Source organism: Thunnus thynnus, chromosome 17, assembly GCF_963924715.1.
Source record: "Thunnus thynnus chromosome 17, fThuThy2.1, whole genome shotgun sequence".
NCBI lineage: Eukaryota > Metazoa > Chordata > Actinopteri > Scombriformes > Scombridae > Thunnus > Thunnus thynnus.
Genome location: NC_089533.1, coordinates 17,252,054 through 17,263,038, shown reverse-complemented (window position 1 = coordinate 17,263,038; position 10,985 = coordinate 17,252,054). Strand labels below are relative to the sequence as shown.

Sequence of the window (10,985 nt, the reverse complement as noted above, 5' to 3'; positions counted from 1 at the left end):
CAGGGATAATGGTGTAAAACAAATATGTTCCGAAGCACAAGAAGCAGACAATTTTCATTTCAAGCATTTTCCGTGGAGGAAAATGTGCACAAATTATGCTGAGTGATCATCTGTAATACTATCCATGATCACACTCATGCCCCGGAGGCAGTTTAGACATAGCTGAGTCACTTTTTTCAGCTTATTGATCACGTGGTCTGTCACAACTGCAGCTACTGCAAACTGGTCACCAATCTTAGATATACAGTCCAAATTTCTACTAGGAGTTTACACCTGCAAGCTATTTAGTTGTACTGTTGAGGATATTGCCTGGATTATAATTAAAACCCTGACGAACACTCAAAAAAGTTTGTTTTTGCTGGCAAACTGAGCACAAGATCCAGTTATTTGTGCAGCTCATAACAATATTAAAAACATCCTTGTTGCTCGCTTTATTGCTTGAGATTATCGATACTTTGCTGAAAGTTAATTGGTTATAAAAATCAAACACCATCTCAGCCTCTTGCAACATCGAGTGGGATAATGACATTGGTTTATCAGGTTTTTACTGTGGTTGTCCACTTTAGGCTTTATTTCAGATTTGGTGAATCTGCAGGATGTGGTTGGTAAATCCCAGTTGTACATCGACAGGGGTTTCAACTAGTTATTAATTACACTCAAACGATGAACAAAAAACTCCTGCCACTTGCTACACAGGCACCCGGTTTGTAAAGGTCAGTGCGAAGGCCAAAAATATCAGGCCTGCTATAGGGGAATTGTGTAAAAGACATATTGTATAGATGGGAACAAGGGAAATTATTTCAAGAGGATTAAGAGCTGAATGTAACATTGAGTGTGCCTTAAAGTGACAGTCTAGTATCACAAGCTGTTTGGTAATAAATGTGGTGGTAACATTTAAGTTCTACAGATCTTATAGGCCGACAGCCACTAGCTCAGTTTATTTGAAGCCTAAGTATAATTCAGTGGTATTCCTTTGACTTTTTCAGCAAGACAACATACTCAAGTCACAATGTCTTGCATTAATGAGCAAGAAGCTTTTATCTTTGCTGATTAATGAAAATTAAGTGTGCAAGCCAGGTGGCTGTCAGCCAGAGTACATTTCACCATTTGCACCCATGTCTTGTTTGCTAGGTTGGCAGTAGCAGGATCCCGTTACAGTGTGTTCTTACTCAATTAGAAGAAGAGGTTGGCTGGAGGGGCAATTTTTTTTGGTTAGAACGTGTTCGCATATCTGGACATACAAGCCGAGGCTCTGGGTCTTATAATAGAAGCTTGTGTTAGTTCAGTAGGATGTAGAGGTGATACAGGGGAGGCTCTTGCAGTCAGACTTGCTGCAGTTTTTAAGTTTACAATTTAGAGTTTGCACAATATCTGTCTGCAAAAGGCTGAGAATACTTTGCATTTTTTTCCTCAATACAATAAAAAGTAAATGCACATTTAAAAGCTGGATGGCACCACTTCAATAGTCCTTCAACAAAACATGACTGTCATCATACATCAACACTACATGATGAGATGTCATGCTTCATTAATTATAAGAATAGAGAACAATGTTATTGTACTCTTTGAGTGCACGAAAAATAAAAATATATTGAATAAAAGTTATTTCCAACTTTAACACTAATAATAATCAGTTAAACCAACTACACTCACCTGCATTGGCTTAAACTGAATATACAGACTTATTTTGGTAGTCAACATGATGGAGAACAGAAAAGACAACATTCAAACATTTTTACTTTTTATTCATCAAGACCACATGGACATTTAAAGCAGAGCAAAATTAAACAAATCTTCAGTCTTCAAAATCTTTTGATCAAAATTAATCAGTATATTTTACAGTAAGGGGACAAGAGCAATCAATGTGAGCTCTAAAGTGGAGGAGAAAAGAGACACGCCCTGTCACGGGACTAACATTGTACAGACGCTTTCAACTGACTTCTTAAAAAACCGTCAGGAAGTGAAGTGGAACCTGACAAACCAAAACAAACCACAAGCACTGTTTTTTTATTTCATTTTCACTAAATGCCAAGAAACGAGGATGTGTAAAGATTCTCAAAATAAGAAAACAAAAACCCATAATGAACTTCTCCTCTAAGTTTGGTATTTAAAGTGATGTCTGGCAGACATCTAGACCAAGAAATACATCAGATGAACCACAACTACCCTCATCCAAAGATAGACAGAAACATGAAAATCAATGTTTGTTTTTTTTTTCCTCTCTCCTCATTTACACATGTATGTTCATGTTTTTAAATAAGCCACTACACATTTGTGGTTCACCTTGTTTTTAAGCAGCGAAGTGTCAGGTTCAGGGTAAGGATGGGTGCGCTCTTCCGATTCTTCCTCCGACAGTTATCCCAGCTTCCCCTGTTAAGCAAAAATGTCCACAGAGTGCGATGTTAGCAAAGGTCCCACAACAAGTGCTTGAAGCAACCACTGCTGCTACTGGAGCAACGAATATTATCTACATGAAGACTATTAGTTACATATGTCCCTCAATTTAGTCACAGAGGAAAGTGTAGATGATAAACAGAGACACAGCTAATAATGCACAAATATTATCCATTTACCCGCACAATGGACATTTGAAATCCTGTATTTTGGCTTAATATCCTGATATTTTATTAATACTTGTCAGTATATTTTTAACTGGATTACTTTAATAACTTGGGGTGAGCCAGAAGAAAGTCCACAAAGTCTGGTCACTACCTTAAATCTGCTTAAAAATAGTGACAAACCTGTAAGATATTCCCTTTGCCAACGTGAAAGTGAACACACAGGAGTTAAAATTTCAACTGTTGGCATGGGTATATCAAGCAGGTTGTCTGTGCATCTCAGCATTTTTTTTAAAAAAAATGTGTCTCCGAAACATTTCTATCAAATTAGTTTATCCCCCAAACATATCTGAAAGCTACTAAAGAGCAACAGAGAAACACAGTAACAAAATATACACAATCAAGCTTTTAAGTTTCATGTTCTGGAGAAGTACAGAAATTTCTTTTCTGACAGGCAACAGCATTCAGAAATGGATGTGGGTAGAGAAAGGAGTACCTGGGGTGAGTACCTGCACAGTTTGACAGTCAGAGAGTATCCATGATTTTTAATTTGCCCTTTTCTCATGTGGTCTCGCTCACAACACCAACGCTGTGTGAGGTATGGAAGTCAGCTGCAATTCATTCGATAAACCCTACCCTCCAGTTAGTTAGTTACGTTAGGACCCCCCGGTGCTATGACACCCCCCAAACACACACTGCATGGCATTATCAGGCACAGTAAGCTGGACAACAAATCCATGGCATTTGAGTTATGATTACGGAAAAAATAAATGGCTTGTTTTTCACATACACCTTTGACGAAGTATGTCTGTGTGTTTACATATGAGGAGGAAAAAATCCCTTAAATATATATACATGTAGACACACAATGGTGGAATTTTCTTCCTATGTGGAGAGTATATCTCAACAAATCAAAGTTATTACATCTTCCTACTGCCAAGTAAAAAAAAACAAAACAAAAAAAACAAAAATAAAAACAGGTAAATACAGGCAGGAAAATTGATTGTATTGGTTAATTGTTTTTCTGCCATTTTGTCCACAAAGACAAATAAACATCTATAAGGATCAAAAACCGATACAAAACGAGGGGTACCTCCGGGCATGTTTGCTCAGGGCTACACTGGCCTTTCCCTCTTGGCTTTGTGTGAATGTTTTCTACCTTCTTCTCATTCATCGGGCCTAGTCCTTCATCTTCAGTGCATACTTATGATGCACTATTCGAAAACAGGATAAAGATATATGCATATAGTACATAAGACAAAAATCATAGGCATTGAACTGAACGTAAACAGGGTGGGAGAGGCAGGGTGAGAGGGTGGGTAGGGGAGATGGGAGAGGGGGGGGAGGGGTTGTGGGAGGGTGGTGGGTTGGGTTGAGAGCCAGGGGGGAGTGAGGAGGAGGACGCACTTACCTGAGCCTGATCTGAGGTCCTATCAGATCAGTTTTAATTGGACTGAGTGTCACCTTCAGAATGGAGGAGCTCTTGCTGGCCGTTAAGCAGAGGGGAGGAGGCAGAGGCAGCAGCCTCTGTCTCCATCGGTTCCGCTTCTGATGAAGCCTTGATGGCAGCTGCATCGCCGTCGGCGTGCTTGTCTTTCTTGGAGCTGCTCCTCTCCTCTGTCGCCTTACGGTCTAGGAAAACATCATATATACACAGATCAAAAGAAAAGCAACAGTATCCTCTATATCAGAAATAAACTATTAGACATAAACACACAGAGACAAAAACATCATCTAATGGTCAAACCAAGAGTCGTTTTTACATGCAGTACAAATAAAACCCATTTCTAAATTTTCACCTTTGTCTTTCGATGACCGCTCTCTGTCCCTGTCTCTCTCCTTATCTCTGTCCTTCTCCCTGTCCTTGCTGCGGCTACGGTGGCGGTGAGATTTGCGCTCTGAGCTGCGCGACCTCCTCCTATCACGACTGCGGGAGCGACGCTTTCTGTCAGAGCGCTCCCGGCTGCGTCTCCTCTCCCGGTCTCGGTCACGGCTCCTACAGAGAGAGGGAGGAGAAAAAGTTATTAAGGAAACCAATAACAAGACATTAAAAACACACACACACACGCAGAGTGACGTATAGTCATGAGTTGCAGGCATTTGTTTCTGTAGCATGTTTTGTGTTCAACAACTTTTAAGTTTCAAGAAATATTTTATCCCCGCGCTGCTCATTAGTGGAGACCTGGTATTTAAGATGTCAAATAAAAAAGGAGAAATGTTTCTATTAGGGCAGTGAAGTGAAGTTTTGATAGCATTCATCATGTTAATTGGTACTGTCAGCAGCGAGCTAGATGTACCCAGTAATTTAAGTGTTTGTTGTATGAACAAGCGGGTTCCAAATTTAACACATCCCAATCAACACATGCATTTCAAACTGGCTTTGTCCAAAAAGAATGAGGGGGGGGCGGGGGGGTCACTGGCCAACTGGCCTGTGATGTAAGAATGGCAAAGTAATGACAGGCCATTTGTTGTTGTTTAGACAAGCTGAGTGTGCAGGCGGTGAACAAAAAACACTTTACAGTCAAAAATGTGATGTTAACTGTTGTGATATGTTGTTGTGAATGTGGATTTCATGCAAATAACAGAAGCATACCTGCTGCGTTTGCGCTCCCTCTCCCTCTCCCTCTCCTTGTCTCTGCTCCTGGACCTCCGGCGATCGCGGGACCGGCTCCTTTTCCTGTCTGATGCTCGACTGGAGTGGCGGCTGTTCGAGTGGCTTCGCCGTGCCCTCCTGTCCCGGTCCCGGTCCCTCTCCCTGTCTCTGTCTCTATCTCTATCTCTGTCTCTGTCTCTGTCCCGTTCTCTGTCTCTGTCTCTCTCCCTCTCACGCTCCCGCTCTCTCTCGCGTTCCCTCTCCTTCTCCCGTTCTTTCTCCCGCTCCTTCTCCTTCTCTTCCTCCTCTTTGCGCTTTTTCTCCCTTTCCTCCCTCTCACGCTCGCGGTCTTCTCTGTCCCTCTTGAGCGCTGGGTTTTCACCTTGGGGGTCCTCTGAGCGGCGACGTAGTTTCTCCTGAAAGTAAACAAGCAATTATAGTTATAGCATATTAAAGCTGATCAGCAGATCTTAAACCACAGCCAATATTTAACATTGACCAGATGGAAGATGATTCACTTTGTTAGAAAGTAGGGAGCTCTTGCAACATCATCAATGTTCTGTACAAAGTAGCACTGTTGTAATAAAATATGAATAGTCTATTTGACATATATTTTTAGGTATTTGTTTTTCTGAGTGCATATCAACTGACAGCACTTAGGTTTCATATTTTTAAATGGGAAGCACAAAAATGTACCACAATTCAGTAATTATTAAAACAAGCTTGTTTTTCTATATCCTATCTGGTGTAAAGTGGATCCAGTGACTATCATTGCATCATAACATAACATCATCATCTACATATTCATTGTGACATGTGATCCTGTTACCTTGAGCTCCTCTACGGTGGATTTGATCTTGGCGTAGCCCATGTGCTGCTTGCCCATCAAGTGGTCATCCACTCTGGACTGTGCATCACCCACGATGAGGAAGGCCCCACACACCTCACACACCTCCATCTGTTTCTCCTGGGCTGCAAAGCTCTCGATTGTCTGGATAAAAAAAAGAAATTAATTAAAACAAAAAAAAAACACATCATAAGGAAAGTATGCAATCAGGAATATGATTCTGCCTTAGAGGATAGCCATGTTTTGCTTGTCCAATTTACACAGACTTTGCTTGAAGGGTATTTTCATATTTTGAAATTATTTATAATCAGGATACTTGTTGCTGTTGATGAATGTTAGTGGGACTGAGAATAATTTTCAGTTAACGTTTAGTTTGACTTTTATAAACTGCAACAGAATGAAACATCTCAACAGATAGCCTTACATGAGCAGCGCCTACTATCCTGAGTGGCATCTGTAGGCTGATAAGCCTGGAGTTAGTTGACTCACCGAGGGGGTGGAGCTGAGCAGCTCCCTCTCCTCCTTCAGCTGCTCCACCAGCTTCATCATTCCCTGGGCCTCCTCCACTCGGCCCTCAGACCCAAGCTCCTCAATCTGAGTGAAAGCAAAACAGAAACAACTTCAATCAGCCATTTAATCACAATGCTCCAGGGTTTCCCCTAAGTTTTCCCATTCAAGTCAGCAGAGGGCTAACTGGAAGTTAGCCGGCTTGGCGAGCGGAAGTCTCTGGGTGTGCATTCAAACAGCCAGTGTGGGAATGTCTCTCCCAACATGAGATTTAAAAACTCTGTATACTGTGAAATACAGAGAGATTTATCTGCCATGAAAGGCTTAATCAGCGTTGTGTGGTCAGGTTAAGTCTAACCTGATGTTGCTGACTTCAGAGCTAATCCCTTTCACTTTTCTAGTAGTTGGGTGAACAACAGAAATGATTTTTCTTTGTCTAGAGAAGCTGCAGCATTTATTAACTGACACACCGTAGCCCGTACTGCACATTTAATGCTAACCTCTTCCTCTGCTCCGCTCACATTCATCAGTTTTTTGCTGCTCACTCTCTCCACTCACTCAACCACATACTCACTATGCACGCACATTACGCAGTACCCTATTCACTGAAGGAGCTACATGACCAACAGTTTCCCAGAGATTGACTCATGTTTCGGGACAGTGCTGCACAGAGGGTGCCAAATGCTATTAATTTCTGAATGAATGGATATTTGGTGTCATTTTTGGCATTTAATAAAAGATTTTTTTGGTCTGGCAGGGGCTCTCATTGGCGTGGTGGCCCGCCAGGCCTGTACAATTATAAGGGAAATACTGAGCTCCTTTCATATAATGTAATTTAAAAGGTAAGAGATTTTGTTCATGTCATGTGTTTTGTCCATGTTGGTAATTACAGCTGTGATCGACCTAGCAAAGGTGATATGTAACACATGTTCAAGTTGTGTGAGTCCTTGTCCCAGTATGTTCCAAATTACCAAGACTGATATACACTAATCAATTATAAAAACTGAATGCAACTTATTTGTTACAAACCTGTACAACAAGATCTTCGATCTTCTCTGTTAGGACCTGAACCTTCTCCTCATTCTTTCCTGATGGACCAGGACCCTGCAGAAATAAACAATGTATTTTAGATAGATACACACACATTATGTTATTTTCTTAATATATTGTGTGTGTTAAGGGGACATGATTTTTATTGCACTCAAAGATGTGCAATAGAAGTGATTAGAAAAGGTTTCAGAACGATGAAGCACATACCCCTGCATTCTGCTGAGCCTGGGATAGAGCAAGCCGGGCGTGCCCCCTACGAATCCGCCGTTCCACCTCTGCCAGGAGCGACTGTAGATAACGCAGGAAGTCTCGCTCATAGCCCTCCTTCATGAACCGAGAGCTTTTCTCGTACCTAGTAGTGATGGGCAAAGAAGTTCTTTACAGTTTAGTGAATCATTAACAATCAGTTCATTAAAAAGATTTGTTCACTGAATTGTTCAGTGCTTAAACTGAAACACAGATTATACAAATGCGATTGAATGACTTGAATCACTCACTCAGTAACTGAGTGTATCACTGCAACTGACTGAGTGTTTGCTTGCAACTGACTGAGCTTAACTGAACAGATTGTGGTTTTTAACTGAACAGAAATGAACAGATCGTTTCAGGAAGTGAGTGAGTTTCAGTTCAGTTTTATTATTTTGAACAAACAAACAATGCTAATTCCTGGACAAAACGGGATAGATCGAAGCTATTACATGAAAATCTTTAGAAATACAGAAACGAAAACTTACGTTTTCCTAAGATTTTCATCATGGATCTTCTCACAGGGTCCTGGAAAAGAATTGTAATGTTATTTAATTTTCGAATATAACAGAACAGCTGTATTAAAGCATATTTATGCACATCTACAAGGCTTACCCAAGTCGGAGCGAGTGTTAGTGAATAGCTCCGCTGGACAGAAGCCACACAGATAGTATCGACAGACCTTATAGAAGAGAAAAGATTTTTTTTATCATTCAGACTGAATTCACATTTTATTTATCGTATAACGTAACACCATTTAACGTTAATGGGAACAAATGAGCTTTGCAGATCGTACAAACAGTCCCACAATGAATTTAACACTAATGCGTCCTTCGATGTCTAACAAACTCCAATATAAAAGTTAATATTAGATCCAGAAACCAAAGCAGAGCAATAAAACAACGTTTACATTAAACATTAAACCATAACGTCACGAGCTTCATTATAACGGTAGCCTTCACATGCACTGCTGCTAATAATGCTAACATGGATAAGCGTGCAAGTTAACAAGGTCCCAGCTTACGTTATTAGCTTGTTGTAACTATGTTAACCGATAAGCTACCACCGTTAAAATATTAACTAATGATTGACGGCTACATTTAGCACACTTCTTCCAAATGTTATAAGCAATTTAGCTGTATTAGCTTATGAAACTAGCTAGGCTAACGTTATCTAGGATGCTAACTTACGCTCTCGTCGTCCCATCGTACGTTGCATCGCTTCTCGTCAGGGGCCAAATTTCTATCTCGGCCCATTAACTCATCGAGTAGCTGGGCTGCGGAGAGCATTTTGGCCCGAAAACAGTAGCCTTGATTTAAAGTACTACGATATGTCCCGGAGAGCCAGTTCACACCATCTACTGCGCTCAAAGTAGCTTTAATCAAAATGGCAGATGCTGTAACAACCGCCCGTTCACGGCGGTTCACGGTTCAACTACAACCAGCAGCACCCGTAACCCCTGACCCGGAAATACACGCTTGACAACCGTTGACAGCAGCGTGGAGTTACATATTAACCGCACATGCTGTGTGTACTGTTGTATAAAAACTAGCGATGCTGCGCTCGAACCAAACTACTCGACACTTTATCGACCATTCAAAGAAAAGTATCGGGGCAAGATGTTTCGATGCCTCGCTTCACCACGCCAAAATTCACGTGACCACCTCAAACCAGGCCTCGTTACGTCACACTCATGGCAGAGGTGTGGCGCTGATTTTGGTTTCTGTGCTGGAATTGGAGCCTACCTTCTTTGTTAAATGTACTAATGAATATGTAAGAAACGATTTCTTCTGCAAAAAGAAAATTATTCACGGGGGGAAATATGTGTATTTGAAAAAACGAAAAAGAAACAACTAGCCTAAACATCTATTTTATGAATGTCAGTATGGATTCTGGGGGGGGGGGGGGGGGAATTTCACATCCATGAATCCCAGTTCTCGCCCATCATTTGAACTTTTCATTTATAAACAAAAAGAAACGTGCACATATGATGAATATGATCCAATTATTTTTTGTAAAGAAATCTGATTTTATTGCCTACCTTATCTGTTAAGTTATTTTTAATTGAAAGTGAAGTCATTATGTTATCTTCGTTTCATTTTATGCCTAAGTGCTGTTATACATGTTGTGATGCTCTCTGTAAATAAAGAGATGAAAAAAGATACGCAGTGTGCTTCTCAATCTGTCACAATATCTAAAAACAGAGGCTGTTTAAAACTGATCCGTTTTAATAATAGACTGTACTGAACAAAATAATAATGAAAGCCGTGAGACCACTTAAACTGTTTCATCTCAGTCTCAGATTTATTTCAGCCATACAAGTATAATACCAATAGTTTCCCAGCAGATGTCGACTGTATAATACAATTGTTTCATATTGATGCAGTGCCTCAGAAAAGCCTCATTTCCCTCATAACTAATAAAAACACGCATAATTGGAAATATTAATACATCCGGTCAGGACTTGACTTACCCACCATTCATCACCATATCATAAAAAACACTCAAAAATGACTCAAAAATCAGACATGTTGCCAAACTATGCTAACGTTTTGATTGTTCAATTTGCGACAGTGGTACTGTGTCTGTCTTAACGACAAACATGGCCGTATGTGGGCAGCCACAATTAGCAGCCGACGTTAACTACTACTTTTGGCAGCGATACCAATTAAACCGACAATGCATCGTATTTGAGTTAATTAGCTACGTTACGGATTTCAAGCATCAATGCAGAATCACGTTTTTTTTAGTTTTTACTGCCATCTAGTGGCCACTGTGTGCAACTGCAAGATATTATATTTAATAAAACTAGAATAAATGCTGATATGTCAGCAAAGTATCACTTCTGGTGAATACTTTTATAGTTCATTTACCATCTTAGAAAAGACTTCTCTATTATTATGGTCATTGTCATTTCCACAATGGTGGAAAAAGTACTCAGATCCTTTATTTAAGTAAAAGCTCTAATACAGCAATGTAAAACTATTAAAGTACTCAATTACAAGTCCTGCATGAAAAATCCTACTGAAGTAAAAGTACATAAGTGTTAGCAACAAAATGTAGTTAAAGTATTGCCGTAAAAGTAGTGGTTTGGTCCCTATGACTGATGTATTATTATATATGACATCATTAGATTATTCATACTGAAGCATCAGTGTGTAAGCAGCATGTTACTGTTGTAGCT

The 10,985-nt window shown here is 40.2% G+C and overlaps 1 protein-coding gene across 1 annotated transcript; it reads right to left on the bottom strand.

Annotated features, from left to right (window-relative positions):
- Nucleotides 1-1,728: 1,728 nt before the first annotated feature.
- On the bottom strand, nt 1,729-9,427 carry luc7l3 (LUC7-like 3 pre-mRNA splicing factor). Its single transcript, XM_067615756.1, has 11 exons — nt 8,992-9,427; nt 8,417-8,483; nt 8,290-8,329; nt 7,763-7,907; nt 7,535-7,609; nt 6,488-6,592; nt 5,981-6,142; nt 5,152-5,567; nt 4,358-4,554; nt 3,970-4,190; nt 1,729-2,370 (listed from the first exon to the last, which is right to left on the bottom strand). Exons 1-10 carry the CDS (start codon nt 9,088-9,090, stop codon nt 4,003-4,005), a joined length of 1,494 nt encoding a protein of 497 aa, XP_067471857.1. The 5' UTR covers nt 9,091-9,427; the 3' UTR covers nt 1,729-2,370; nt 3,970-4,002.
- Between the last annotated feature and the right edge of the window lie 1,558 nt (nt 9,428-10,985).

Bases quoted from the DNA above. Each gene is read 5' to 3' on its own strand.
- luc7l3 (XM_067615756.1), bottom strand. From the start codon at position 9,090: ATGCTCTCCGCAGCCCAGCTACTCGATGAGTTAATGGGCCGAGATAGA. The intron at 7,908-8,289 runs GTAAGTTTTCGT...CATCACTACTAG, and splicing joins GATGAAAATCTTAGGAAAAC to GTACGAGAAAAGCTCTCGGT. The intron at 4,191-4,357 runs GTGAAAATTTAG...ATGTTTTCCTAG, and splicing joins GCGGTCATCGAAAGACAAAG to ACCGTAAGGCGACAGAGGAG.